Here is a 24,771-nt window from a genome sequence, read left to right as displayed (position 1 = left end):
AAGCGCGGGTCCGCTGACTCGGAAACCCACAGAATGGTGGACCAAACGTACAAGGCATTTGTTCTGAAGGATGTTAAGCAGCTTGCGTTCGAGGAGCGCAAAACTCAGCCAATCAAAGACACGGACGTGAGAGTGCACGTTGCCCAGACAGGTATCTGTGGTAGCGATGTGCATTACTGGCAAAAGGGCCGGATCGGCAAGTTTGTGTTTGAGAAGGGCATGGACATGATTCTGGGCCACGAATCGTCTGGTGTTATTGTGGAGGTGGGTGACGCCGTGAAGGGCCTGAAAGTGGGCGACCGTGTGGCCATCGAGCCGGGTGTTCCGTGTCGGTTCTGTGCACTGTGTCGCGACGGGCTTTACAACCACTGCGACAACATGAAATTCGCCGCAACTCCGCCCGACGACGGCACTTTGGCCAAATATTACACCGTGGCCTACGACTACGTGTACAAGATCCCAGACTCGATGGACATGGAAGAGGCTGCGCTCGTGGAGCCGGTCAGTGTGGCCGTGCAGATCTGCAAGCGGGCACGTCTTCAGGCTGTGGATAGGGTCGTTGTGTTTGGATGCGGGCCGATCGGTCTGCTGACCCAGGCGGTTGCCAAAGCGTACGGCTGCCGCACGGTTATTGGGTGCGACATCAGCGACGGCCGACTGGAGTTTGCCTCCAAGTACGCTGCCGACGGCGTGTACAAGATGCCGTTCAAAGACGCAGACGAGTCCGACGAGACGTTCGCCAAGAGAGTGTCCGCAGATATCAAATCTAAGTTCGATTTAGGTTCTGGAGCAGACGTGATTCTGGAAGCGTCAGGTGCAGAGCCGTGCATCCAGGTCGGTGTCTTTCTGGCTAAGCCCGAGGCGCGCTTTGTGCAGGCCGGAATGGGCCGCGAGTTTGTCAGCTTCCCGGTGACAGAAGCGCTCGTGAAGCAACTCAACTGGACAGGAAGTATTCGGTACTCTGCCGGGGTGTATCCGATTGCGGTGGACCTCGTTGCCAGCGGCAAGGTCAAGGTGAAGCCTCTGATCACGAATCGTTTCACGTTTGAGCAGGCCGAGGAAGCCTTTGAGCTTGTCAAGGCTGGCCGCACCGATGTTATTAAAGTTATTATCCAAGGTGTGCAATAGAAGCGTGCATTATTATATGTAATTACTGGCCCCCAGACTACAGTAGCAAATGCCCCCGATGATGGGAGTCGTATACGATGGCGTTCTGCATCGCGTGCGGCTACGGAAATTTTAGTGTGCGTTTCGTTCGCTGAGCTGCAGGCGGCGTTTTTTTAGTGGTTGCTCCAGGCTGCACTTGCAGAATATCAGGTGCATGAGTTTAGCGACTGGCCCAGGTCGCCAACGCTCAGAAAGGAAACAAATATAAAGCAACAGAACCTGGCCATTTCACCAAATTCGAGCAGTTTGGCTGTTCATCTCGTATCTCAAGTGGATCCTGATGATTTCATTGATGCAAAAAAGAGATCCCAACCACTTTAATGTGAAGCTTCCTTCCTTTGACGAGCTGACAAAAACCTTCCCAAAACAGGACCCTCCCGGGCCGCCTGAGGCGCCCGGTACTTTCCACCGCCGCCTGCCGAGCCTGCAAACAGACTTCTATCCCTCGTTTCAACAGATGCATTTGAGAAGCGGTTCTGACGTGGGATACCTGGCGCAAGGTACGTCTGCCGCGAATTTCGCCGTGCCTCCGCCGGCCAGCACGACGAGCTCTCTCGAGCCGAGCCCGCTGGGTCCGCCTGGCCCGCCGTCGGCGGTGAGTTACTCCAACCCTCCATCAGCAGAATATATTGTTCCTGAGCAGTTTCGGTTCCCGGCGGTAGACCCTAACCAGGAATTCGCCGACAGGCTCCGCGGCGCGCAGCAGAACATGAACGAGCTCAACCAGTTTATGCATCCACTCACACAGGCCACGACGCTGAACCAGCTGCCGCCCCTCTCTGAGCTGGAAATCGACAGGGCCATCAGAAACACCGACCAAATGCGTATTTTTCTCCAGTACATACGCGGCCAACGCTCTCGAAAATTCGCCGTGCGCAGCGAGCCGGAAAGCATTCATCGCACAACAGCCTATCAAGACACAGCCAAGACCAAAGTTCAAGCACACCGCCCGACCAAGTCAGAGCCGTCCATCATGGGTGAGTCAGCGCTGCTAAGAGTGCATCCTCCCAAGCCGCTTATTGTCTCCGAAACTGATACTGACCAGATGCCTAAGTTTGTTCCGCAGGGAACTTTGCAACAGGAGCTGAGTGTGAAGCCGCGCACGAGGTGTCTTCACTGTGGATCGATCAATACGCCAGAGTGGCGCAAGGGTCCTAACGGGACGCGGACCCTGTGCAACGCGTGCGGGCTATTCCACTCGAAATTGGTAAAAAAGCGGGGGCTTCAGGAGGCAGAAATTATCATGAAGCGGCGCCGCGAGACAGGCAAGTCGACAGACCGCAGAATCAACGAATAATACGTCACGCGGATTATCTTTTTTCCTAACACTATGTATTAATTTTCCGGGGGAACGACCATTCTGTCCAATAAGATATCTGCAAACGGATGTGGGACGGGGAAAACAATAAAAGTGGCCTCAACAAGAATAATCCGATTTTTTCCTGTCTTAACGTAATGTTCCGTGTGGGGGGTTTTTCTCTATAAAATACTGGAATTTCGATTTCTTTCTTTTCTTCCCCTTTCGCCATGTTCACCCTCAGAGAGCAATCTTTCAAGCCGCCGGATGAAATCACCCAGCAGGCGCGGCGAGTAGTGCTCGACAACCTCAACAAGCCAAATACAAGAAACGAGTCGCTAATAGACCGTGTCCGCCACGGGTCCGCGCTGTTTGCCAAACGGCGACCCCAGCCCTCGCGCCCGCTCACAAGAACGCCGTCCCAGGACTCCTTCCAGTCGGTGTATTCTATCCCGACCTCCATGTATTCTGCCGCCACGAGCGTGCAGAGCGAGCCTGTTCAGGTGCCGAATCTGGACTACCAGGACCCTTTGCCGCGGCAAGAAACGCTCACGATTGGGCTAAGTGCGGCGCTGGACCATGTTTCGGCGTGTGCCGACGTGGGGAGCCAGGTGTTCAACGAGCTGAGCGTGCTGTTGCGCAAGACGCACGACGGCGCAAACAAGAACTCGCCTGAGAAACTGATAGACTGGAACCTCAATCTGCTGCGGGTGTTGCTTTGTGTTCGCACAAGCAGTCTCCCGCCAGAGTGGAGGGACCGCCACGTTAGCGTCCAGGTGGAGGAACGTGCCCGCGCAACCCTCACCAGCGAGCTCGCAAAAATCCGCGCTCTGAAAAATGCAAAATTCAACAAATTCCTTTTCAACGTGGCAGCACGTACACCCACAGACGACCAGCTTCTGCAGATTAATGCTCTGGACGACTCGCCCGACAAGTTCCAGCAGGCGCTCGTCGACTCCGATCTGTTCAAGGAGTTCAATATAGACTCGCAGTTCAAGAATCTTGTGGCCCACGTCTCGATCCAGAATTCGCGCCAGTTTGGGCCTCAGTTCATGGCCGTGGCCCTGCGCAACTACTTCCTCAACCTGCTGGTTGCGGCCCAGACGCTGTTTGAGTTCTATTACAGCGGCCAGGTCGGCGTCGACGTCGACAACCTCTCGTCCAAGGATCGCAAAATCCTGTGGAAAAGCATCCGTCAACGAAACTTTGAAAAAATCAAGGTGTTTGGCGAGTGTCCCCCCACGCAATTCTCCACGAAGCAATGAACTAGCATCAATAAAATTATCGTTAATCGTCGCTATGTATCGCCAGCTACAGCCTGCTCCGCTTCTTTGGTTTGCGCACCTTGCGCCCTCCTTTCTTAACTTGCACCTCCTCAAACCGCTTCTTCAACCATCCGCTCGTCTGCTCATCCTTCAACAACTCATCAACAAACCCGGTCCCGCGGCTCTTCCTGTGTATTCTGTTATGGAAGTCTGTAGGCCCGCCAACGAGTGTCCCCACCTGGAACCGCTCCGGGATCTCCCACTTGTCTTTCTTGTAAAATCGCTTCGGGTCGATTGACGCTCGGTTCTTCAGTATTATCAGGTCTCTCTTGAGCTTGTCTGTGAGTTCCACCTTGGGCAGCTCAAACCAGCGTTCCGAGGCACTTTTGGCCGCTTTTTGCTCTTTCGGCAGCGCAACTTCGATCGGATCGTCCACCTTCGCAATGCGTCTTTGCTTCTGTGCGCTCAGCAGCTCGCCAGAAGACAGCTTCGGCAGTCTACTCGCCACCTTCTGTATATCTTCAAAAGAGTCCTCCAAAGCAGGCTTACTGGCTGCTCCTGTGGCCTCGCGCAGCTGCGAAAAAATGTCCTCAACACCAGGAACGTTGTCGATCTCATCAGCAGACGAAACGCTGTCCTGGGAGGCCACGCTCTCAGGGATCGGCGAAAACGTAGACATTGATATTTCTATTAAAAAATTAATTTTTTTTTGGTACAAAAAAAAAACGCTATATATAAGAAATCACACCCGTGCACCGTCTCCATAAGTCTCGCTCAACGCAATCAGCTTCTCAATACTAGCCAAATGCTTGCCATAGTTGTTCTTGCTGATCAGCTTCAGATAGTCCCGGATTTTCTTGACCAAAAGTCCCTTCTTCTCGTCGTCAATCAGCTCCACAAGTTTCTGCACCACGTAGTTCGCAAACGGATCCTTCATCATCAGACACAGACAACTGTTCTCGTCCAGCTTGCCATGTGGATCCATGTTGTCACGCATGATCTCCTTGTAGATCTTGCCCCTATTTTCTTCGGTCTGGTGGATGATACACTTTTCCACAGCGTTCGACGCAAACTTGTGTTTCGAAAGCTCAACAAGGTTCTCCAACACAACTTGCAGTATTTCGTCCGTGTACTTAACAGAGCCGTGCTCGACAACATGCTGGATCACATAATTTCCAAACTGGTCCTGGATCAGATAGTACACATAGTCCTTCAGCTCGTCCAAAATGAACTGTTGGTCTGTCTGATCGGAAAACTCCAAAAGTCGCTGGATCACTCGGCAGCCGTATGGATGCGTCGACAGATGGTAGATCTGGTGTTTGATGGAGTCCAAAATAAACGGAATCTTGGCTATCGGGATACATTCGATCGACTTCTGGATCACATGGTTGCCGTTCTGGTCCTTCACCAGAAGCAAGATGTTCTCTCTCAGCTCGTCTAAAATCTGCAGCTGCTCTTCCAGCTGTAGAGCCTCCAAGCCTTTCTGCACCACACGACATCCGTACATCTGCAACGACAGATCGTAGAAGCTGCCGCGCATCGATTCAAACATCACCTTCCGCTGGACGTCGTTTCCGTGCTCGAAGTACTTCTGGATCACGTAGTTTCCAAAAACGTCCGTCATGAGGTCCATTGCATGGTTTCTGATCTCGTTGAAAATCACCTCTTTGTCTCTGTCGTTGGACAGAGCCAGCTGCTGTTGAATAAACCGCGACCCGTGCTGGTCTTTTGCAAACTCGTATCCATGGCCATAGATATCTTTTAACGTGTACTCCTTGTTCTTGTTGTTTCTGAACTCCTCAAGCAATGGCGACCGCACAATGTGCTTCTTCATCTTGGCTGGTTTGGGTGAGATGCTCTTCTTGAGCGGTTTACCAGGAGATCCGGCCTTGGAAGGGGCAATGTGGGCCTCATGCTGCAACGGCGATACCTCAGCAGGCACCACCGGTGGAGGCGAGGCCACAAACCCGTACGGGCTGAAAGAAGGCATCATGAAAGGCGTCATGGACCGCAGACCGGGCTGGAAAAAGCCCTGTGGCGCCGGTGCACTCGCCTGCTGCTCGTCGTCGGTCTTTTCGCTGCCTTCTTCGTCAGGCCCTAGCCCCGGCGCAAGAGGCGCCATGGGTGGAGGCGGTATCTGCCCCCACGCAGGCCACTGGCCCAGGCCGTAGGGCGGCATCACGGGGAACCCGTTCATTTCTGGGTCGAACGGCGGGCCAAACTGAGCGGCCATCGGCTTCTCGAAACCACGAGGCTGGAATGTGGGGGCCGTTGCCGGGTTCCAAGGGTTCTTAGCGTGGTCGTGGGGGGACTCCAAGATGGCCGAGCTGTGTTCGGACGGCACATCGGCAAAGGAGAGAGCGTTGGGAGAGCCTGCGACAAACTGGTTGGTGGGCGAGTTGGTGTTGGAAACGTAGTTGTCGAACTTCTCGCTAAAACTCTGTTTTCTGGGCTCTCTGAACGCTGCCTGGGGCGACGGAATCTCTGTGCTGTTGAGGTTGGACGAGCGGCGCGACGGGTTCAGGTCCGACGAGGAGAGCGAGCCGGTGTTTCCCGAGCCCGTGGACGGCGTGGCAGAGTTCTGGATGTTGAGCCTGGCCATCTTGAGCTCGAGCTCCCGCGTCTTCTCTGTCACAGACGCAAACTTCTCCAAGAAATTGGACGACCCGAGTCCTGACGGACTGAAGCTGGAAACGTTGACGCCAGAGATGGACGCCGCGCCAAACAGGTTGTTGGCAAACCTGGACTTGTGCTGCGGCACTGGCGCGCTGATTGCGCTCAACGCGTCCTTCAGATTCGGGAACTCCGACCCCGAGTCGCTTGCCAGCCCCTCGCCCAGTGTGGCGCTCACAGGCTGTGCAAAGACGGAGTTAGGCTGGCCAAACAGGTTAGACTTGGCTCCGCTCAGGCTTGAGATGATGCTGGCGACCTCGTTGTCGAGCTCGGCCGTCGACATCACCTTTGTGCTGGCGCCAACGCCCTCACCGCCCGCCGGCGTGTCCCATGGACTGCTGGCTGTTTCTTCGACTGCCGTTAGCACGGGCTTTGCCCTTTGTGTTCATACTCACCTGAGCCGCCTTTGAAAGGACTCCAGTTTGCCATCGTTGTAGATCGAAGCGGAATTTAGCTGACTATGTACAAGCGGACCGCGACGATCACCAATTAAATCTGTTTGGTGACTATATACAAATAGATAAAACAAAAAAAAAATAAAAAACCCTCTGCAATAATAAGAGGGTAAAAACATCCAGCGCTAAAATATGGTCGCCGCTGAGCTCCGCCATCTGCTCGACACCGCTGACAAACACTCTGTGGCGCGGCTGGGGAAGCTCGTGAACCGCAGGTTTCTAACTGCCCGCCAACACGCGCTCGAACAGCCTGTGCTGGGCAGAACAAGCCCGCGGCAGGCTGTCGACGAGGCCGCCGGCCTGCCGTGCCAAAGCCACATTCTTAAGGCCCACAGCAAGGCTGGATACATCGCTGCGTCCGACATTGTCCGCATGTACCAGCTGAAACCAACGAAATACGCCTCCAAGCCCGTTATCAGAGACATCATCAAGGGCCGGTACCTGCAGACGTTGCAGCCGACGGGGGCGCACTATGTGTTTTTCGACTCGTTCGCCGACGCGGCGGTGTTCTGGAGTGACGTGCGCTCGGCCCTGTTCAACGGCTCGTACGTATCGTTCACCTTTGTGAAGTTTGAGGACGAAATGAGCCAGATGTTTTTTCCGGTGCTTGCTGACACAAGAATCCGCAAGGAGCTGGTGAATTGGGACGTCCTCAAACAGAACATGGACCATAAAATGCATGCTTTGCAGGAAAACCCGCGTCTATCAAATCTACTGACTCTGCTGAAACAACAGCCGTGGCTGGACACACAACAGGACCGTGGACTGCTCGAGTTTCTACAACAACACCCCGTCGAGCGGTCTCAATGTGTTGTGTTGCACAACATCCCGAAAAACACCAGCCGTCGCCGGCTGCTGGACTCGTTCTGCGAGCTCAACCTGTACCAGACCCACGAGCTCGGTCTGCGCCAGGTGTACACCGACAGAACGACCGGCCTGAGCACATACGTCGCGATCTTCGAGACCGATGCGGACGCGCGACGGTGTGTGCTGATGGCCGACGGCGAACACCTGTTCTACGACCCAGAACTGCCGCTCGTGCGCGCAGAGCTGCTCGACGAGAGAATTGGCAGCTAGCTGTTCTTACTGGCAAGCATCAGCACGAGCTCGGCCGCGAAACACGCCACATTGAACCATAGGGCGTTCACACATCTGCTGTGAACAAGCTCCCTTGCTGGCGGCGACGCGGTGTCGAGCGCCCCGATGATAGACGATGCAACGGCCGTCCCCACACATAGACCGATCTGCCCGACCGTCTGGAAGATACCCGTCACGTTGCCTTGCAGATGCAGTGGTGTCTGCGACAGCATAGCGTGGTAGAATGTTTGGAAGAACAGATTGATGGCCCAGCCATACAGAAGCAGCGGCGCAAATTCGAACTCCCAGAACGAGTTTTTGTTGTTTGGGTCGATGCGGGTCACCCAGACAGCCGATCCGAGGTCGACGCACGCAGAAACTACCAGAAGCGTCTTGTTCCCGAGTCTGTCTGCTGCTTTCTGCGAATAGACGACTGCTCCGACGACAATGCCTGCTGCTATGCAGAAAACCTTGGCTGCTGCGAGGACGGCGTCGTTTTCGTCGACAAACTCGTGGTACAGCAGCAGGGCCGTGATGGTCGCCGTGAACCCGGCGTTGTTGAGGAAGAGGCCGGCAACGAAGGGCACAAAGTTGGTGATCTGGGCCACCTCGGGCGGGAAGAGCACTACGAGCCGCGACAGATAGCTGGTTTTCTCTATTTTTCGAGACTGGTATTTTTTCACCAGAACGCTTTCGAACAGAAACACCGCCAGCACCACGACGAAGCCGACAGGGATGGTGACGTACACTTTCGGTGAACGCCACGACGAGCCGGCCTCTGTGAGCCCGGCGATGATCATCATGAGGCCACCGGCAAGCAGTATTGCTCCGCCGTAATTGAGGTACCGTGCGCTCAGGAGGTCGTGATTGGCGGTGCGCTCGACGGGGACGACGACGAAACAGAGCGCGACGGCAGTGGTCAGGCTGAGCGCGAACGAGAAATAGAAAAATGCGCGGTAGCCGATGTTTGTCTGCGAGAACGCACCGCCAAGAATGGTTCCGAGGCCTAGGGCGCCGCAAGTGGCTAGCATGAGCAACTTTATGGCCCTCGTCAGCTGCGGACCCTGGAAATAGTTCCCACAGATGCCTATGGCGTTTGGGAGCACTGCTGCGCCTGCTATTCCCTTGAGAGCACGGAAAACGATCAGAGGCACAATGTTGTGCTGTATGACTGCGCAGATCAGCGACAACAGCGCCATGGCAAACAACCCGGCTAGAAACACCTTGTGCAGGCCGCACACGTCGCCGAGCTTGCCGAAGACGATGATGAAGGAGCCGAGCGTGAGGGCGTAGCTGGAAACGACCCAGGTGGCCTGCGACGACGACGCGTCGAGCTGCTTCTGCAGGCTCTGGGACATGGTGAACGCGGCGGCGACGTTGAGGTTGTCGAGACACGAGCCGACGAGAACGAAGACGTAGGCGAGGTTTTTGGATCTGTGCAGCGTGATCATTGACTATGGCTGTTTGGGGCTGGCCGGGCTTATATAGTGCAGACGGGAGCAAAGCGTCGAAAAAAAGGAGCTTTTCGGCGATTTTGAAGGAGGACCAAGGCGGCGTAAAAGCGTGCGTGAAGATCTGCTACACAGGTGTGGTTGCATCGCCGAATATCGCCGGCCGTTTCATTGGCCATAATAGAGACTTTTACTACGGCAGACAGTTTGCACCAGTTTATTTATCTTATCGAGATATTTACGTAAATTTATGAATATTTGATATTTAGAGATTTATTCCCTATTTAATTTTTATGTTTCGAGTATCCGTATACGACGTCTTGCGCGCGCCGGACGCGGCCGAGCAGGCGCGGGCGTGTGTGCGCAATCTCACGACGTTGGCAGCCGCGTACGAGGTGGCCGAAATCGCTGTTCTCGGGGACAGTTTGGAGAGCGTGCGTGTGGCTGTGGCGGAGCTTGAGTACCACGGATGGGGCGCATTGGTGCGTCGGTGCAGGATCACGGGGCGGAGAGGCCTTCGCGTGTGGCTGGAAGCGGTCATTCGTTCGTCCCCCGCGCCCCAGGCCAAACTATAGCGTATCTATCTATTCCTCGAAACGGCGCCAGCCCTCCCTGACAAGCGTCCACTTATCGTTCTCGACCAACACGTATTTTTCCCAAATACCCTTCTTCTTCCAGAGCACGACAATGCTCTCGTTGTCGGCCCATCCGAGCACGCCGCAGTCGTTGACGGCGTCGTCCTTGGTGTCGATATGGTAGCTGACAAAGGACCACACGGAGCGGAAGTACGTGGGCATGAGCGGGACGGCGCTGAGCAGGTGGAGCCGGTTGGCCATGGCGGACTCGGGCTGCGGGTCGGCAGCGGTGAGATTGTACACGTGGAGTGTGTTTTTGTCGCTGAGCACGGCGAGCTTGGAGTCGTCGGGCGAGAACTTGATGGAGGTGATGGTGGCGCGGTCGAGGCCGCGGCGAAGCTCGAAGCGCAGCGAGCACTTGGCGGTGTCGTGGATGCGGATGATGGTGCCTGTTTGGGACGCAGACGCAATCAGGTGGCCCGAGTTGGAGATGGCGAGACACTGGATCTTGGACCTGTGGGCCTTGATGATGGAGATGAGGTTGCGGTCGCGGTGTGCAGGCGAAACGTCGACGAGCTGGATCTGGCCAATAGCGCGACCGGGGAACGCGAGAAAGCTGGTCTGCTCGTTGACACTGAGCTCTGCGACGCCCGCTTCATTGTCGTAGGTTTCGTGCTGAGCGAGCAGCTTGGGCTTGGACTCGAACGCGTGGATGAGGACCTTGTTTTTCAGCACCACGACGATGAGGATTCTGGAAAGGAGCACGTTGAGGATCGGACTCATGAATTCCAGCATGATGGACGGCTTCTTCTTCAGGTCGTCCCAGATGCACAGCTTGTTGACGGGGAACCGCGGCTGGCGGCCGCCGCCGACGAGCGCGACGTAGTTGGTGCGGTGGAGCATGGCGATCAGCCCGACACCGCCGTTCGTGCTGAAGGTACGTTTCATCCGTAACTCCATCGGGTCTGTGTTGTACACCTGGAACCCTGTCTCGTGGCACACGGCGAAACACGTCTGGTCCTGGTTGAAGGCGGCGTTGAGCACGGCCGGCTCGTGCGCGCGCACGGACTCGATTGGCCGGTGTGTGTTCATCGAAAGTAATTAATAATTGAATAATTAAATAATTAATAATTGAATAAATAATTAAATAAATAATTAAATAAATAATTAAATTAAATTAATTCAGTTCCTACTATTTCCTCCCATGACAATCTTCCGCGGCCAGGTACCCAACCCCGCAGGAGTGTACCCGCTCAACGGCGAGGACGCCAGCGGCACCAAGGAGCCCGTCTTCCCCGACTTCAGGATCTGGAAACACTCCCCCAAGGACGACATCATCATGAAAAACCACCTGCAGAAGGGGTACTACGAAGCCGCCGCCGTGCCGAGCGAATCGCACTCGGGCCGCCAGATCTTCACCCAGCTACTCAACCGCACCACGCCCGACGTCTCAGAGCCCGGCTCGCGCTGGAAAATGGGGCTGTTGAGCGATGTCATGGTGCGTGCACTTGCCCGCCGTCGCGAGATCAACAAGATCCGCTCCAAGTCCACGTACCGCCCGCCACCGCGCGTAACGCTCACCGACCACAAGCGCGACCTGTGGATGCGCAACCTCGCGGACGCATCGATCCCGTTGCGCCAGCTGGCCCGCGCCATACCGCACGGCCTGCGCAACCGGTTTTTGCTCGAGCAGTGTCTGGCGCACCGCGTGCCGGTGCTGCGTGCCCTGTGGCTTGTGCGCTGTGTCTCGGCGAACGAGCAACGCCAGTTGAAACGCAAGCTGCCCAACCCGGCCGCGCTAGGCAAGTGGATGGTCGAGTGGACCGAGCAGGTGGTGCAATTTCTCGAGCAGGTGGTTGCCGCCTCGTTCGCGCCCGCATCCCGCGATGCGTGGCGGTTCCGGCTCAGCTACATCCTGGATCTCAGCAGCAACCTGTATCTGGAGGACCTGCTCAGCAGAGAGACGTTTCTGGCGTGGATTGTGAACTATCTGGACCGGCTGCTGAGATCAGACCAGCACAAGCTGGTGGCCGTGCATTTCCAGTTTGTGCGTCTTTTCTGGTCCAAGCTCATTGCCGTCGACTATATCTCCAAAGAGCTGGGCGAGAAGCTGTTGCGCGCGGTGTCGACGGTGCAGCAGCCGCGACTGTTGGCCGAGTTCCGGCTGCTCGTGCAATATCTGTTTTACTACAACTCGGACGCATTTATCATTCCCAACTCGTGGAACGCGCTCAAGTCGACGCTGCGTGCGGTGATCGACCTGTCGTACCCGCCTGTGTGCGAGCAATACAGACTAATTGCGTACCGCAACGAGTCGATGATGATTGATGAGTCTGCCGCGGACGCATATACCAATTTTGGCAGCAAGAAGGCCGTTGCGGTCATGCAACGGCTCGAGGCGGTGCGCACGCTGTCGCTCAAGATGCTGTGCCGCGATACGTTCGAAGACTCGTCCGACGACGACGCTGGCGCCGCAGACGACTGGAAAACCACGCTGAGCCTGCTTCTTCGGTGGAGCATCACGACGTTGCGCGAACAGGACAGCGGCGCGCGCATCTGCGCCGTGTGCTCGCTGCTGCGGCTGCAGGTGCAGCAGCTTGGGCAGGTCAAGTCCAAGAAGAACAGACACCTCAAGCTGGAGCTGGAGATGGCCATCATCGACTTCGCGTACCAGATGGCCGAAACGCTGCGGTTGAAAGAGCCCGAGCACGGTGTGTACAGTCTGTCGCGGTTTCTGCTGCTGGTGACCGAGCTGCACGCGCTGGGGCTGTTTGTGCTGTCGTCGTACCTGCGGCGACTGATTGCGTCGGGCGTGATCTATCTGCAAGACGCCGACTCGTCGTGCTACGTGCACCTGCTGATTCTGGACGCGTTGCCCGTGGAGGACTCGAACGCGCGCAACATTTTGCGCCGGCTCGCAGACTCGACGGGCGTGGCGCTGCGCACGGCAGAGGCGCCTTCGTTGCAGGAGCGGCTGGCCACGGCGCTGGACTCACTACCGGCCACTTTTGACCTCGACGCGTTGTGGCCGTGCGACGAAACCGACCCTGAGGCCGAGCCGCTCGATATCGGCTCCCGCGCACGGCTGTACCCCTGGTTCAGCGCGCGGCTGCGTCAGGACGCCGTGTGGCTGCAGACGCCCGACGCGCTGCTGTTTGTGTACCGTCTTTGCGACGAGCGGTTCCGACAGACAGCGCCATTTCTTGCGCTCGCCGTCGAACACGCCGACACACAGCCGACAGTGCCGCGCGCAACACTATCGCTGCTGCTGCGGCTAGTTGCGCTCCACACAGAGCTGCTGGCGTACTGCCACGACGGCGAGTCGTCGCTGCTGCAGCGGGTGCACGGTTTTCTTGCCGCATGGGCGCAGAAGGACAAGCACGGCGTGTGCACTTTGCTGCTGGATGTGCGTTTCGACACGCAATTGATGCCGCCGTTGGCGCCGCAGCACACAGAGTTCTTGCTCGACCAGCTGGACACGAGCCTGCTCGGGCTGCTGGGCCTGTCGTCGCCCGAACGGCTGCTCAACGCTGCCGAGTTCTCGCACTCACTTAATCAGGCCATCACACAATACTGGAACGTGGCCAGCAACGTTGCATATGCCCCCACGAACAACACACCCGTTGCCCGTCTTTTGAAACAGCTCCAGCTTTGGCGGCGCGCCGACTTCGGAGCTGTGCTGCTCTCGCACCTGCGCAAGTTCGTGCTGCCGACGCTGGCGCTCGACTACGACGCCTCGCTGCGGCTTGTGCTGCGGCTCATCATCGACGGTTTCGTCGACATCCACGCCGTTCTGCAGCTGTTTGCCGGCGCGGCGGGCGACGATTTCCATAACAACGGTGGCGAGCGGCTCGCTTGGGACCTGCTGTTCTGCGACGAGTTCGAGCTCACGCCCCACGACGCGCTGCTGCTCGCGTGCGAGCGCAAGACGTACCGTGTGGGCCACACGGCCGCGTTTGCCCGACACCTCGTGCGCGTGCTGTGCAAGGCGGCCATTGCAGCGCCGCGGCCGGCCTCGGCGCTCACCGATGTCAATCTCGTGGCTGCCGGGGTCGGCGTCGGCGTCGACGACCTCAACCCGCTCTCAGAGTTGTCTGTGGTGCCCGTCGAGCAGACGCCGTCCGCGCGGCTGCTGCGCGCGTCGACGAAAATTCGTCGGCCCAACGCCCTTCTTTCCAACGGTCTGTGGTTCGTTCTGGCTGCAGACAGACATTTGCTGCTGGACTCGTTGCGCGACGCAGAACAGGCCAAGACCCAGACGCACAACCTGCTGGCGTTGGTGGGCGTGGCGGGCGAGGAGTCCGCGCAAGCTCCACTGGACTCGCTCGTGCGCAAGCTGAACTACTTTTCGCTGCCGCTGGCGCAGCTGCTCTTTGCCCGACTGTTGCCCGAGACTGTGCGCGACGAAGGTCCTGCAGACCTGCTCCTGGGGCTGCTTGCGCAGCTGGACGGCGGCAGCGCCGTGCTGGCGGGCGACCTGTTTGAGCTGCTCGACGACCCCCTTAAATTGCGCGTGCTACACTGCTGTGAAGAGCTGTACCTGGGCTCTGAGCAGTTCCCTAGGCTGCTTGTGAACGGGCGCAATTGCACGCGAATGCTGATGGACATCGCGTCAGCGTGCTCGCGGCTGCGCGAGCCCAAGACCATCGCGCTAAGCGACTCTTTGGTGTTCTCGCTCAACCTGTCGCTCGAAAAGCTCATGTACTACTGCTCAAATATGGACGCGACACGCAGCCTGGACGACCTGGAGCAGGCGGTGATGTTTGTGTCGCGGATCGTGCTTATCCACCGCGGCTTTTTGGTGGATTTAATTCTGAAACGGTCGGTCAATCTACAACGAGACGTGTTTCTGGTGAATTTGACCAAACTGTTCAGCCACGCGGTGATGGAGCGCAACTTCCGGTTGAAAAACCTGCTCTACGACACGCTCATCTCTTTGAAAGTGCAGCTGGCCGAGGCATTGAACACGCCGAGCCAGCCGGCCACGCAGACTCCGCAGCCACCGTTTATCACGTCGCTGTCGCTGAGCAAAGGAACACCGACGTCGTCGTCGTTTTTGTCGCCGACAAACTCGCCGCTGCCAACTGCCGGCGCGCAGGAACGCACAGTGCACACGATGAACATCACGCCGCCAAGCTACAACAACAAGCTCAAGTTCCTGCTGGCTGACCCACGGTTTGCGCGGTTGCGCGACGACGCCTTGCCCGAAAATGAGCACATGTACTACTTGGTGGACACGGCGGGCGAGACGATGGTGCGGTTCCACGTGCGCGGCGCCGAGCTGATAGAGGACGCAACGCCTAACACGGGCGTCAACGACGCGTGTGTGAGCCTGCAGTTCTTCAACGCTAGCATTGAGAAAAAAAACCCGGCATAGTCAAACTAAAAATATAACACCATTTATTAATCAGCTATGTATTCGTCGAATGTCATTTTACAAAGTCCTTAGAGAGCAGAGACAACAGCACCCAGGGTCACGAGACCTGCAAACAGGGCAACCAGCTTGGAGTTGGAGCCGGAGTAGGAGATTGGGTTGGACAGAGCGGCAGCGCCGGCAGATGAGCTCGAAGAGGCACGGGAGGAGGAGTGGGCCGACGAGTGGACCGAGGAGTGGGAGCCAGAGGCACTGGAGGCAGCAACGTTAGCGGTACCGACCAAGCTGTAGGAGTGGGAAGAAGAAGCCATTATGAATTGTCTGAAGAGTGTTTATGATGTCGAAACACGGTGGGAGACAGGCCTATTTATATTTGTGGACAGTCCCAAATCAGCCCAACACGGTTCTATTTTTGGTGTGCGAAGGAGTGCGGCTCGAGGAAAAAATCTTACCCAAAATGGAAATCCTGCTAGTTACAGAAAGAGGTAAATATTGCTTCTGACTAGCCATCCCATCTTCGCATCAGATTTGGCAACGCCTCGTCGATCTGTAAACAAGCGAAGAACTGAAACGGAGGTGGCATTTGAAACGCCAGAAGCCATGGACCCTCTGCCACGCACTCGTGTGCGCCTCCTTGGCGTTATTTTTTGCGCACCGTGTCACAGGGGCTGGTTTCCATCGCGTTTTCGACGATTAGGTAAGCAATCCTCGAGATGTTATTAATATCCCTGATTCGGAAACGTAATGAGGAACAGATGGCTGGTTTCTTAGAGCAGGGCTTGGCAGCAGATGCTTAGCGAGGTGTCTGGTATAAGAAGCCGCTCTCAGGGTGTTGACGATCTGCCAGATCATGCTTCCAACAATCTACTCGCATAACATCGCTCTTGCTGCAGTTCCATTTTTAGCCAGTGTCTACGCTGCCAGCGGGTCCCTAGACAGTGAGGCTATCGGTTCTGAGGGTTCGAACGAATCCGCTGTGGCTTCCGTGACTGTGGAAACCGCCACAACTGCCGCAACTGCCGGAACGGCTGAAACGGCTGAAACGGCCGCCGTCGGCACTGCCACAAACACACAAACCGCCGCTGTCCAGGCCGAATGGCAGGCCGCGTCTACTGCCACCTCAGTCGCCGCCTGGCAAGAAACCACCTCTGCTGCCTGGAACCAACTTGCATCTGCCACGACGACCGAATCTGTCTCTGGTACCACCGCTGTCACCGAGTACGCCTCCGCCACCAGCTCCGGCTGCGGCGGCGCATATGCGCAGTGCGGCGGCCTGGGCTACTCCGGAAACACCTGCTGCCAGGCCGGGTATCAATGTGCGACAGCCAACAGCTACTGGGCGCGGTGTGTCGCCGCATCGACGCTTGCCTCGTCAGCCGTTAGTGGCTCTGCAAGCGGCTCTGCAAGCGGCTCTGCCAGCGCCTCCACCAGCGGTACTACCTACACCACCACTTACACCACGCACTTCTCATCCACCGTCCAAAAGAGCGGCTCCTCGTACGTCACCGAGGGCAGCTCCGTGGTGACGTCTGTTGTCAAGAGCAGTTCTGTGGCAACTGTGTCCGAGAGCAACGGATGCGCTCCTCTCAGAATGTATGAGGGCTCTTGGAAAAGCAAGGCACTGGTTGGTGGGCTTTTGGGAATGACTCTGTTGGTGGGAATAAATTAGGGGGAAAAAGGGAAACAAAATAAATAAGGAAAGAAATAGACCTTGGCATTTATAAACATTATCTTCTCCTGTACAGTCTATAGAAAAAGCGCATGTTTTCCAGCTTCAGAGGATACTCGACGCCGCCCGGAACGCGGTACCACTCGCTGTCGCTGGACGACACAAGCTCCCAATCGCGCGCACGGCCGGGAGGCCCACAAAGGACAGTATCGACAAGAAAGTACACGGGGAACCGCTTGGAGCCCACAGTGATGTGTGAGTAGGAGCCTGCAGACTCCAGAACAAGAAACAGCGTGCCCGGTCGGCATTGTGATAGCCCATTCAGCAACGCAATGGCCTGTGTCTTGTTTTCGGCAAACAGCTCGTTCGTCGTGAAGCAGCACGTGATCAGGTCAGCCGCCTGCAGTCTGTCCATCACTTTTGCCGGCAGCTGCAACACGTCTTCGAGAATAAACTCGAGCGCCAGCGAGTGCTGCACGTTGAGCAGCCGCGGCCGCACCCACTGGTCCGTCACATACGCCGCTATCTTGTCCACCACGCTGCTCCAGTCGCTGATGTCCACGGCTGTCACGTGCCACGACCTTGCCGTGCTGCTGATTGGCAGCGTCTCGAGCAGCCGACCAAAAACACTGCCCAATGCAACCAGCTCTGCGCCGGCTCCCGCGCCGATATTGACGACCCGAACACGCTCGTGCCGTGCCAGCATGTCGCCAATCTCGCCTCGCGCGAAAAACCAGCTGTACGCGAGACTCCGCGACGACGACCACCGCGCAGCGTACGCCTGTCGCTTGTCCTCTGTGCTGAAGGCCTCCATATAGTTCCTGTTGAACAGGTCGCCCTTGACCTGCTGCACAACAGCCTCGGTGTCTGGAGTGACCCAGGGCACAAACAGTGCCAACGTCTCCATCTCAGACAGTCGCAGTTCATTTTTGGAGCCACCCTCGAGGTGCTCTTTTCTGGCAGCAGTTCGCGCAATCCGCCTGCTCATTATAAAATTTTTTTTCCCCGTGGAAAATTCTTTACCATTTAATCTTCACCACCGGCTGGCCGCTGCTTTGTTAGCGGCCGCTTGTGGTGCTTGTCGGCGCTCGAGAAGCTAGTACAATCTCCTGTCTACCGTCCGCACGGACGCGTATCGATGGGAGGCCGTCCTTCGGGACTATGGTACAGGAAGCTCCGTCGAGGGATTGCAAAGCAAACGGGCCTGGAACTCTCACTTTTGTGATCGAGTTCGGCCTGTGGCGGTATATTCCTAATCCTTACGAAGTTCCTAGGAACAGTGATCGTTTGGGAAACAACCATATCGCATACATTCATCTGTAGTTCGCCTATACCCTAACAGCACGAGCTGCCTGTAGCAGAGCCCTGCTGGTTCACGTTGAGCTTGTCTGCTGGCACGGCCAGATCATCGCCGTTCTTCTCCAGAATCAGCGACGCAAGCTTGTAGAACACCTCGTTGACATTCAGCCCGGACTTCGCACTCGCCTCCATAAAGGGCACATTCAACTCCTCTGCCAGCAGCTCGCCCTGCTTCTCGCTGACCTGTCTGCTTTCGGTGTCGTCGCACTTGTTGCCGACCAAGAACAGCTGGGCCTCGTCCTTGGCGTGCTGGTTGACCGTCTGGTACCACTTCTTGACGCTCTCAAACGAGTTCTCGTCGCACACGTCGTACACAATAATAATGCCCATGGCTCCGCGGTAGTACGCCGTCGTGATCGTGCGGAACCGCTCCTGTCCCGCCGTGTCCCACACCTGCAGCTTGATCTTGCTGCCGTTCAGCTCGATGGTTTTGATTTTGAAGTCGATGCCGATCGTCGTGATGAACGAAGGGTTGAACTTGTCGTCCACGAACCGCAGAAGCAGACACGACTTGCCCACGCCCGAGTCGCCGACAAGCAGCAGCTTCATGGTCTTGTCAAACGTCTTTGCGCGATTTGCCGACATGGTTGTTTTTTACACTTGTCTTTAGCAGATAAAGAAAATCGGGGGGGAGTGCGATGTAGGGTACCAAAATATATTTGCGAAGAATGCAGGGGCGGGCGAATTGCAGACCCCATAGACCTGTTACCAAACACGGCCCACGCTGGCATTGGTAGCGCCGGCCCCCAGCAGGACACCGACTCTGGTCCTGGGGCGGTCACGGTGTCCGGGTAACCCAGTGCCAGACAAGCACATTTCGTCCCGGGTAACTCAATTTTCTCTCAATCTTTTCTTCGACATGCCTACCGTCGCCGTGGACAAAGCCGATCTGTTTGCCCTGCTGGGCAAAAACTACACCACGGACGAGTTCGACGAGCTGTGTTTCCAGTTCGGGATCGAGCTTGACGAGGACACCACCGACGACGTCAAGGGAACAGACGAGAGACCGCAGCTGAAAATAGAGGTCGGTGCAAACAGATACGACATGCTGTGCATCGAGGGCATTGCGCAGGCGCTGAACGAGTATCTGGGCCGTGTTGCGCCTCCTAATTATAGACTCAGCGCGCCAACGACGAGTCTGACGGTGAAGCCGTCGACGCAGCAGATCAGGCCGTATGCGTGCGCGGCCATTTTGCGCGGGATCCATTTCACCCAGAGATCCTACGACTCGTTCATTGCGTTGCAGGACAAGCTGCACACCAACCTGTGCAGACATAGAACGCTGGTTGCGATGGGGACCCACGATCTGGACACTCTGAAGCCTCCGTTCACGTACGAGGCCCTGAGTCCTTCGGAGATCAAGTTTGTGCCTCTGAACCAGACTGTCGAGCTAGACGGCCACCAATTGATGGAGTTTTACGAGAAGGACAAGAACCTCGGCAAGTACCTGCACATTATTAGAGATTCGCCGGTGTATCCCGTGATACTGGACTCGAACAGAACCGTGTGCTCGTTGCCTCCGATCATCAACTCGGACCACTCCAAGGTGAGTCTCAACACCAAAAACGTCTTTATCGAGATCACTGCCACCGACAGGACCAAGGCAGAGATTGTCGTCAACCAGCTGGTCGCCATGTTCTCGAGATACTGCGAGCAGCCGTTCAGCGTCGAGCCGGTCGAGATTATCTCGGCACACAACCACGAGTCCAGAATCTGTCCAAATTTCACCCAGCGAACGCTCAAGTGCGAGGTTCCCTACATCAACTCGTGTCTCGGTTTGCAGCTGAGCCCGGCAGAGGTGTGCAAGCTACTGTCCAAGATGTCTGTGCAGGCGGCTCCTTCGCAGTCCGATAAAGACATCATCGACGTTAAGATCCCAATCACGAGACCAGATATCCTACACCAGTGCGACGTCATGGAGGACTGCGCCATTGCGTACGGCTACAACAACCTCAAGAAGACTACTCCCAAGACCGCTGCTACAGTGGCCCAGCCGCTGCCAATCAACAAGGTGGCCGACATTTTGAGAGTGGCCTCGGCTCAAAGCGGCTGGCTCGAGGTGATGCCGCTGACTCTGTGTTCGCACGACGAGAATTTCAAGTTCCTAAACAATCTGGACGACTCCAGGGCCGTCAAGCTGGCCAATCCAAAGACGGTTGAGTACCAGGTGGTGAGAACGAGCCTTGTTCCGGGCATTCTCAAGACCATTAAGGAGAACAAGGACCACTCTCTGCCAATCAGGGTCTTTGAGTGCGGCGACATCGTTCTCAAGGACGACTCTGAAAGAGGCGCCTCCAACCAGAGAAACTGGTGTGCAGCGTACGCTGGAAAGGCGTCTGGCTTCGAGCTGATCCAGGGTCTACTTGGGAAAATCATGCAAACCTTCAGAACGCCGTGGCTCTCTGCTGCCGACGCCAAGACCGGCAAGAAGGGCTACTGGATCGAGCAGGACGACTCCGTCAAGATGTATTTTGCTGGAAGAGGCGCTAGAATTATGTACAGAGCCAAGGCGGAAGCGCCGGCACACAACATCGGCACCATCGGCGTGCTCCATCCGGAGGTGTTGACCCGGTTCGAGCTGCCCTTCGCCGTGAGTCTGGCCGAGATCAACGCCGAGGTGTTCCTATAACGTTAATCAGATAAAGGTGATTTCCAGGTTGCGTTCGTCGGTCGGGAACTCGTCTTCATCGTCATAGATGTTAGTAGAGTCTTCTTTTTTCCTTTTCTCTGTCTCCACTGCGTTTAGGTTTAATTTGGCATTTTCAGACCTGCTCGGTTTCCGTCGTTCGTTCAGCTTGAACGGCCTGTATTCCGCCGTCTCCGTCTCCGACTCCGGCTTCACCACCTTCATATTGAACGGCGACACCGTCTTGCGGTCTCCCGAGTCAAACGACTGGCCCGACGGCGGCGTCTTCAGATTAAACTGCTTCAACTGGCTGCTGCTGCTGGCCGGCTCCGTGTGCGCCTCCTTCGCGATCTCCTCCACCTGTTTGGCCAGCTCGTCCACGTCAAACAGTTCCTGCTTCTGCTCCTCCTCCTTGACACCCTCCTCGTACATCTCCCACCACTGCTTATTATTTTTGCGGAACAGCTTGTCGTACCACTTCTTGGACTTGCCTCCCTCGTGGTTTTTCGCCGCCTGCTCAAAATCGTGCACTAGCTTCCGCTGCCGCTTGGTTTCCTCCTCGTCTGGTTGGTCGATCTCTACAAACTCCTCGTTCAGCACCTCCCAGCCCATCTCCTTCATCAACTTCGGCATCACTTTCCTGTACTCCATGTGTCCCTGGACCAGCTCCGAGCAATTGAAGTTCTCCACCTCGTCGACGGGCGAGAGACCGGCCACACGGCTCAGACCGCCGCTGGTTGCACGGAACAGATAGCCCAGAATCCAGTCTTTTTTCGAGTACCCGTTGACAAAACGGCCGCTCACGACCGACCGGGCCATCGCGACCTGGTCCTGCTTGACCACAAACGGCGACCCAAACAGATAAACGTTCTCGACCAGGCCGTAGTCGCCGCGTTTGGCAAGGTCCAAAAGACAGCTGTAGATCACGCGCGCGCCCAGACTGAACCCGACAAGCGTGATGGGTCGGAAACCCAGCTTGCCGCGGCGTAAGGTGTCCGCCAACACCAGTCCTGCGCTCCAGGCCCGGTCCAAAGACACGTTCCAGGGATTGTCCAGCAAATAGCCGAGCTTCGAGAGCATCATCGGCAGCTGCACGGCGGCCATCAGCGTGATCAGGATCGTGCTGCCGAGAATCTGCTGGATCGACTGCGTGAGCACCTCGGACGCCAGAATATTGATGGTCTGTCCCATGCTTGTGAGCATTTCTGGCTCCCACAGCAGAGAGTACAAATCGCCCATGACAGGATCGATTGTGCTGAACGGCAGCCGCACGTCGTCCAATTTGCCCGACATCCACCCGCTCACCGTGAGCACCAAGTTCACTCTGCCCGTGTTGTGCAGCGGCTTGAACTCAAACGTGTTGACGGCGCCCACGCGTCGTCCCATGCCCTTATTGCCGATCCGCATGCCGGTCAAAACTCCCGTCGACGTGATGATGGTGGTACCTGCCGTACCTGCCAGAAATCCAGAGGTGCCACCAATGCCAACCGTGGTGAGCCCAGCAGCTAGTCCGGCACCAATGACGGGAGCCAGCATGCCGGCACTCAAACCAATCACGAGCCCGCCGGCCACGGTTGCAAACCCGATCTTGACCAGTTTCTGCTTGCGGTACTTGCGCTTGTGCTCTGCCAGGATGTCTTTTTCGTCCCAGACCTGGGAATTGTTGAGACGGGCCATCGACGCCTCCATCTCGAGCGCGTCGGTGATGCGCCGCTCGAACTGGAACACCGCCAGCTGCTCGAGCCCAATCGACGTTGCAAACTGCAGCAGCAGCGTCCGCGACCGCGCGTCGTATGTTGACGACTCCAGCAGGATCAGAAACAGGTCGCAGATCAGCGTCCAGCGGATATCGATGTCGAGCGTCGATTCCGACGCGTCGACGCCGATCGTCTGCACCGTCTCGGGCCGCAGCTTGTTGTCGAGCGTGAGGTTCGTGTTGAGCCAGCCAACAAGGTCGCTCGCCTCGATGCCGTGGCAGCTCAGCTTCTCAATCATCTCGCGCTCGGCGCCCTCCTTGATGCCCAGATGCTCGTACAGCTGCGCCATGACGCCCATGCTCCACCGCGTGAACGATTTCTGCGCCACAGCGATCTTCTTGTAAATGCTCGACGAACCGGATCCTCGCAGCAGCGACAGGTCCAAGTGCAGTCGGAAAATGATCAGCTTGACCAGCGCGGCATACGCCACTTTCTGGGGTTCCGTCAGCATCGAGCGCGTCGAATACAGCTGCTCCTCGAGCTGCGTCGCGCTCGGGTCGATCGTCTCGTCGATCGTCTCGTCAGCTGTCTCGTCAATGGCCTCATCAGAGCCCCCGTCGCCGTTGCGCAACTTTCGCAGGTTCGAGTTTTCGTTCTGGAACAAGAAATCAAACTTCTCGTTCATCTCCAAATACTTGGCCGCCTCCTCCTGCGCCGAGATCCGCGTGTACCCCTGGGACGACTCGGCCTTGTTGTCTATCGTCTCCGCAGACTGCACAAACGTATCGATCTTCTCGCCGCGGATGTTGTAAATGTCGTCGTGATTAACCTGTATATCCATCTCCTTCCACTCCTCGTCGTCAGATGTGCTGTGGAACGAGCCTTCGTCCTTGTGAGCGGGCGTTTCCAGAGCGTCTCCACTATCTGTCTCTGGCTCGATTGGCACAGGGCCATGCTCCACCACCGTCACGCTGTCCCCGGCAAGCCGAAACTCAACAAAATCCGTCTCGTCTGTTTGGTCGGGCGTATCTCGTGGCACTGTGGTCATAAAATCAGCTTAAATAAATAAATAATAAAATAGCGACAGATATCATGCACCGCCCGAAACAGACTACGGAAACCTACAATTCTACCATATTCGAATGACACTCTATTACACTATTCCAGTCAGCTACTCCTCGTCCTCCTCGTCATCGACAGCAACGCTGTAGAATTGCAGCTGGTACTCGTTCTTCTTGACAGACACAAATCTGATCCAGTCTCTGATCTGGTTCTTCTTGAGGTATCTCTTGGACAGGTACTTGAGGTACTTTCCAGAGAACTTGGTGGTGGACACAACCACCACCTTGGCGGCACCCTCCTGCGACACGGTGATGTCGTTACCGAGGTTTCCAAGGTGTCCATCGACCTTGATGTGCTCGACAAGGTACTTGACGTACGAGGCTGGGTCAAAGACACCGTTCTCGGTTGGGCCAGAGCAGTCGACGGTGAACTTCTTGGCGACTTTTTGGTTTTTCTTCGTCTGAGAGGTTAGGATGGGGAGAGCTACACTCGTGATTACTTTTAAGCCTACCGCAGAAGCGCGTGCTTCACGGAATAGCCATAGAGATTGCGAACGCACCGACCTGCGGTGGAATCACTATAGGGCATAAAAGAAACACCAGTGTATGTTGATACATACGATTGGAGCCATTATGATGATACGAAGGATGGAAAGTGATTTTTTTTTTTCGAGCACTAGCAGCTGTGAAAAAATTAATAAAAATACCAGCCCTCAGCGAGATCACATGACATAGGGTATATTTATTTCTTATAGTATACACGAACAAAGACCCACCAGGGCAATTATGTAGCCCCATTTGGGCGAAATCGTGTCTGGAGAACCAGCAGACGACGATTGCGATGCAAAGCTGGACACGGCCGCGGCCGACGATGTGGCTGAATCCGTCCCGTTGGACGCGCTCGACACGCCCAGCACAGACCTGGCTGCCGTCCCTGAGGCGTCTGTGATGAGGGAGTCTGCGTCGACGCTGGACGCAAACGACGTGATGGCCGCGGCAATTGTGCCCGTGGCAGACGAATACTC

At 56.4% G+C, this 24,771-nt stretch overlaps 15 protein-coding genes across 15 annotated transcripts; 6 read left to right on the top strand and 9 right to left on the bottom strand.

Moving 5' to 3' along the window:
- Positions 1–33: 33 nt before the first annotated feature.
- Positions 34–1,128, top strand: HPODL_00131 (putative sorbitol dehydrogenase; the record flags this gene model as incomplete). Its single annotated transcript, XM_014081580.1, has 1 exon — positions 34–1,128. One exon carries the CDS (start codon positions 34–36, stop codon positions 1,126–1,128), a length of 1,095 nt encoding a protein of 364 aa, XP_013937055.1.
- Positions 1,129–1,459: 331 nt separating this feature from the next.
- HPODL_00130 (Protein GAT2) lies at positions 1,460–2,464 on the top strand (the record flags this gene model as incomplete). Its single annotated transcript, XM_014081579.1, has 1 exon — positions 1,460–2,464. One exon carries the CDS (start codon positions 1,460–1,462, stop codon positions 2,462–2,464), a length of 1,005 nt encoding a protein of 334 aa, XP_013937054.1.
- A 230-nt stretch (positions 2,465–2,694) lies between these two features.
- On the top strand, positions 2,695–3,729 carry HPODL_00129 (uncharacterized protein; the record flags this gene model as incomplete). Its single annotated transcript, XM_014081578.1, has 1 exon — positions 2,695–3,729. One exon carries the CDS (start codon positions 2,695–2,697, stop codon positions 3,727–3,729), a length of 1,035 nt encoding a protein of 344 aa, XP_013937053.1.
- Positions 3,730–3,775: 46 nt separating this feature from the next.
- On the bottom strand, positions 3,776–4,408 carry HPODL_00128 (rRNA-processing protein FCF2; the record flags this gene model as incomplete). Its single annotated transcript, XM_014081577.1, has 1 exon — positions 3,776–4,408. The coding sequence occupies one exon, from the start codon at positions 4,406–4,408 to the stop codon at positions 3,776–3,778; it is 633 nt and encodes a 210-aa protein (XP_013937052.1).
- Positions 4,409–4,471: 63 nt separating this feature from the next.
- Positions 4,472–6,685, bottom strand: HPODL_00127 (Protein of the mitochondrial outer surface; the record flags this gene model as incomplete). Its single annotated transcript, XM_014081576.1, has 1 exon — positions 4,472–6,685. One exon carries the CDS (start codon positions 6,683–6,685, stop codon positions 4,472–4,474), a length of 2,214 nt encoding a protein of 737 aa, XP_013937051.1.
- Positions 6,686–7,930: 1,245 nt separating this feature from the next.
- On the bottom strand, positions 7,931–9,385 carry HPODL_00126 (Aminotriazole resistance protein; the record flags this gene model as incomplete). Its single annotated transcript, XM_014081575.1, has 1 exon — positions 7,931–9,385. One exon carries the CDS (start codon positions 9,383–9,385, stop codon positions 7,931–7,933), a length of 1,455 nt encoding a protein of 484 aa, XP_013937050.1.
- Positions 9,386–9,969: 584 nt separating this feature from the next.
- Positions 9,970–11,052, bottom strand: HPODL_00125 (SVP1-like protein 2; the record flags this gene model as incomplete). Its single annotated transcript, XM_014081574.1, has 1 exon — positions 9,970–11,052. One exon carries the CDS (start codon positions 11,050–11,052, stop codon positions 9,970–9,972), a length of 1,083 nt encoding a protein of 360 aa, XP_013937049.1.
- Positions 11,053–11,164: 112 nt separating this feature from the next.
- Positions 11,165–15,337, top strand: HPODL_00124 (Mediator of RNA polymerase II transcription subunit 12; the record flags this gene model as incomplete). Its single annotated transcript, XM_014081573.1, has 1 exon — positions 11,165–15,337. The coding sequence occupies one exon, from the start codon at positions 11,165–11,167 to the stop codon at positions 15,335–15,337; it is 4,173 nt and encodes a 1,390-aa protein (XP_013937048.1).
- A 68-nt stretch (positions 15,338–15,405) lies between these two features.
- HPODL_00123 (putative secreted protein) lies at positions 15,406–15,645 on the bottom strand (the record flags this gene model as incomplete). Its single annotated transcript, XM_014081572.1, has 1 exon — positions 15,406–15,645. The coding sequence occupies one exon, from the start codon at positions 15,643–15,645 to the stop codon at positions 15,406–15,408; it is 240 nt and encodes a 79-aa protein (XP_013937047.1).
- Positions 15,646–16,184: 539 nt separating this feature from the next.
- HPODL_00122 (putative secreted protein) lies at positions 16,185–17,003 on the top strand (the record flags this gene model as incomplete). The annotated part of the gene is made up of 1 exon (XM_014081571.1): positions 16,185–17,003. One exon carries the CDS (start codon positions 16,185–16,187, stop codon positions 17,001–17,003), a length of 819 nt encoding a protein of 272 aa, XP_013937046.1.
- Positions 17,004–17,061: 58 nt separating this feature from the next.
- On the bottom strand, positions 17,062–17,991 carry HPODL_00121 (uncharacterized protein; the record flags this gene model as incomplete). The annotated part of the gene is made up of 1 exon (XM_014081570.1): positions 17,062–17,991. The coding sequence occupies one exon, from the start codon at positions 17,989–17,991 to the stop codon at positions 17,062–17,064; it is 930 nt and encodes a 309-aa protein (XP_013937045.1).
- Positions 17,992–18,338: 347 nt separating this feature from the next.
- Positions 18,339–18,947, bottom strand: HPODL_00120 (Ras-related protein SEC4; the record flags this gene model as incomplete). The annotated part of the gene is made up of 1 exon (XM_014081569.1): positions 18,339–18,947. The coding sequence occupies one exon, from the start codon at positions 18,945–18,947 to the stop codon at positions 18,339–18,341; it is 609 nt and encodes a 202-aa protein (XP_013937044.1).
- Positions 18,948–19,221: 274 nt separating this feature from the next.
- On the top strand, positions 19,222–20,991 carry HPODL_00119 (Phenylalanine--tRNA ligase beta subunit; the record flags this gene model as incomplete). The annotated part of the gene is made up of 1 exon (XM_014081568.1): positions 19,222–20,991. One exon carries the CDS (start codon positions 19,222–19,224, stop codon positions 20,989–20,991), a length of 1,770 nt encoding a protein of 589 aa, XP_013937043.1.
- Positions 20,992–20,997: 6 nt separating this feature from the next.
- HPODL_00118 (putative membrane protein) lies at positions 20,998–23,733 on the bottom strand (the record flags this gene model as incomplete). The annotated part of the gene is made up of 1 exon (XM_014081567.1): positions 20,998–23,733. One exon carries the CDS (start codon positions 23,731–23,733, stop codon positions 20,998–21,000), a length of 2,736 nt encoding a protein of 911 aa, XP_013937042.1.
- A 123-nt stretch (positions 23,734–23,856) lies between these two features.
- HPODL_00117 (60S ribosomal protein L22) lies at positions 23,857–24,378 on the bottom strand (the record flags this gene model as incomplete). The annotated part of the gene is made up of 2 exons (XM_014081566.1): positions 23,857–24,207; positions 24,367–24,378. 2 exons carry the CDS (start codon positions 24,376–24,378, stop codon positions 23,857–23,859), a joined length of 363 nt encoding a protein of 120 aa, XP_013937041.1.
- Between the last annotated feature and the right edge of the window lie 393 nt (positions 24,379–24,771).

Source organism: Ogataea parapolymorpha, chromosome I (genome assembly GCF_000187245.1).
Source record: "Ogataea parapolymorpha DL-1 chromosome I, whole genome shotgun sequence".
Lineage (NCBI taxonomy): Eukaryota > Fungi > Ascomycota > Pichiomycetes > Pichiales > Pichiaceae > Ogataea > Ogataea parapolymorpha.
This window is presented reverse-complemented; position numbering and strand designations above follow the sequence as displayed.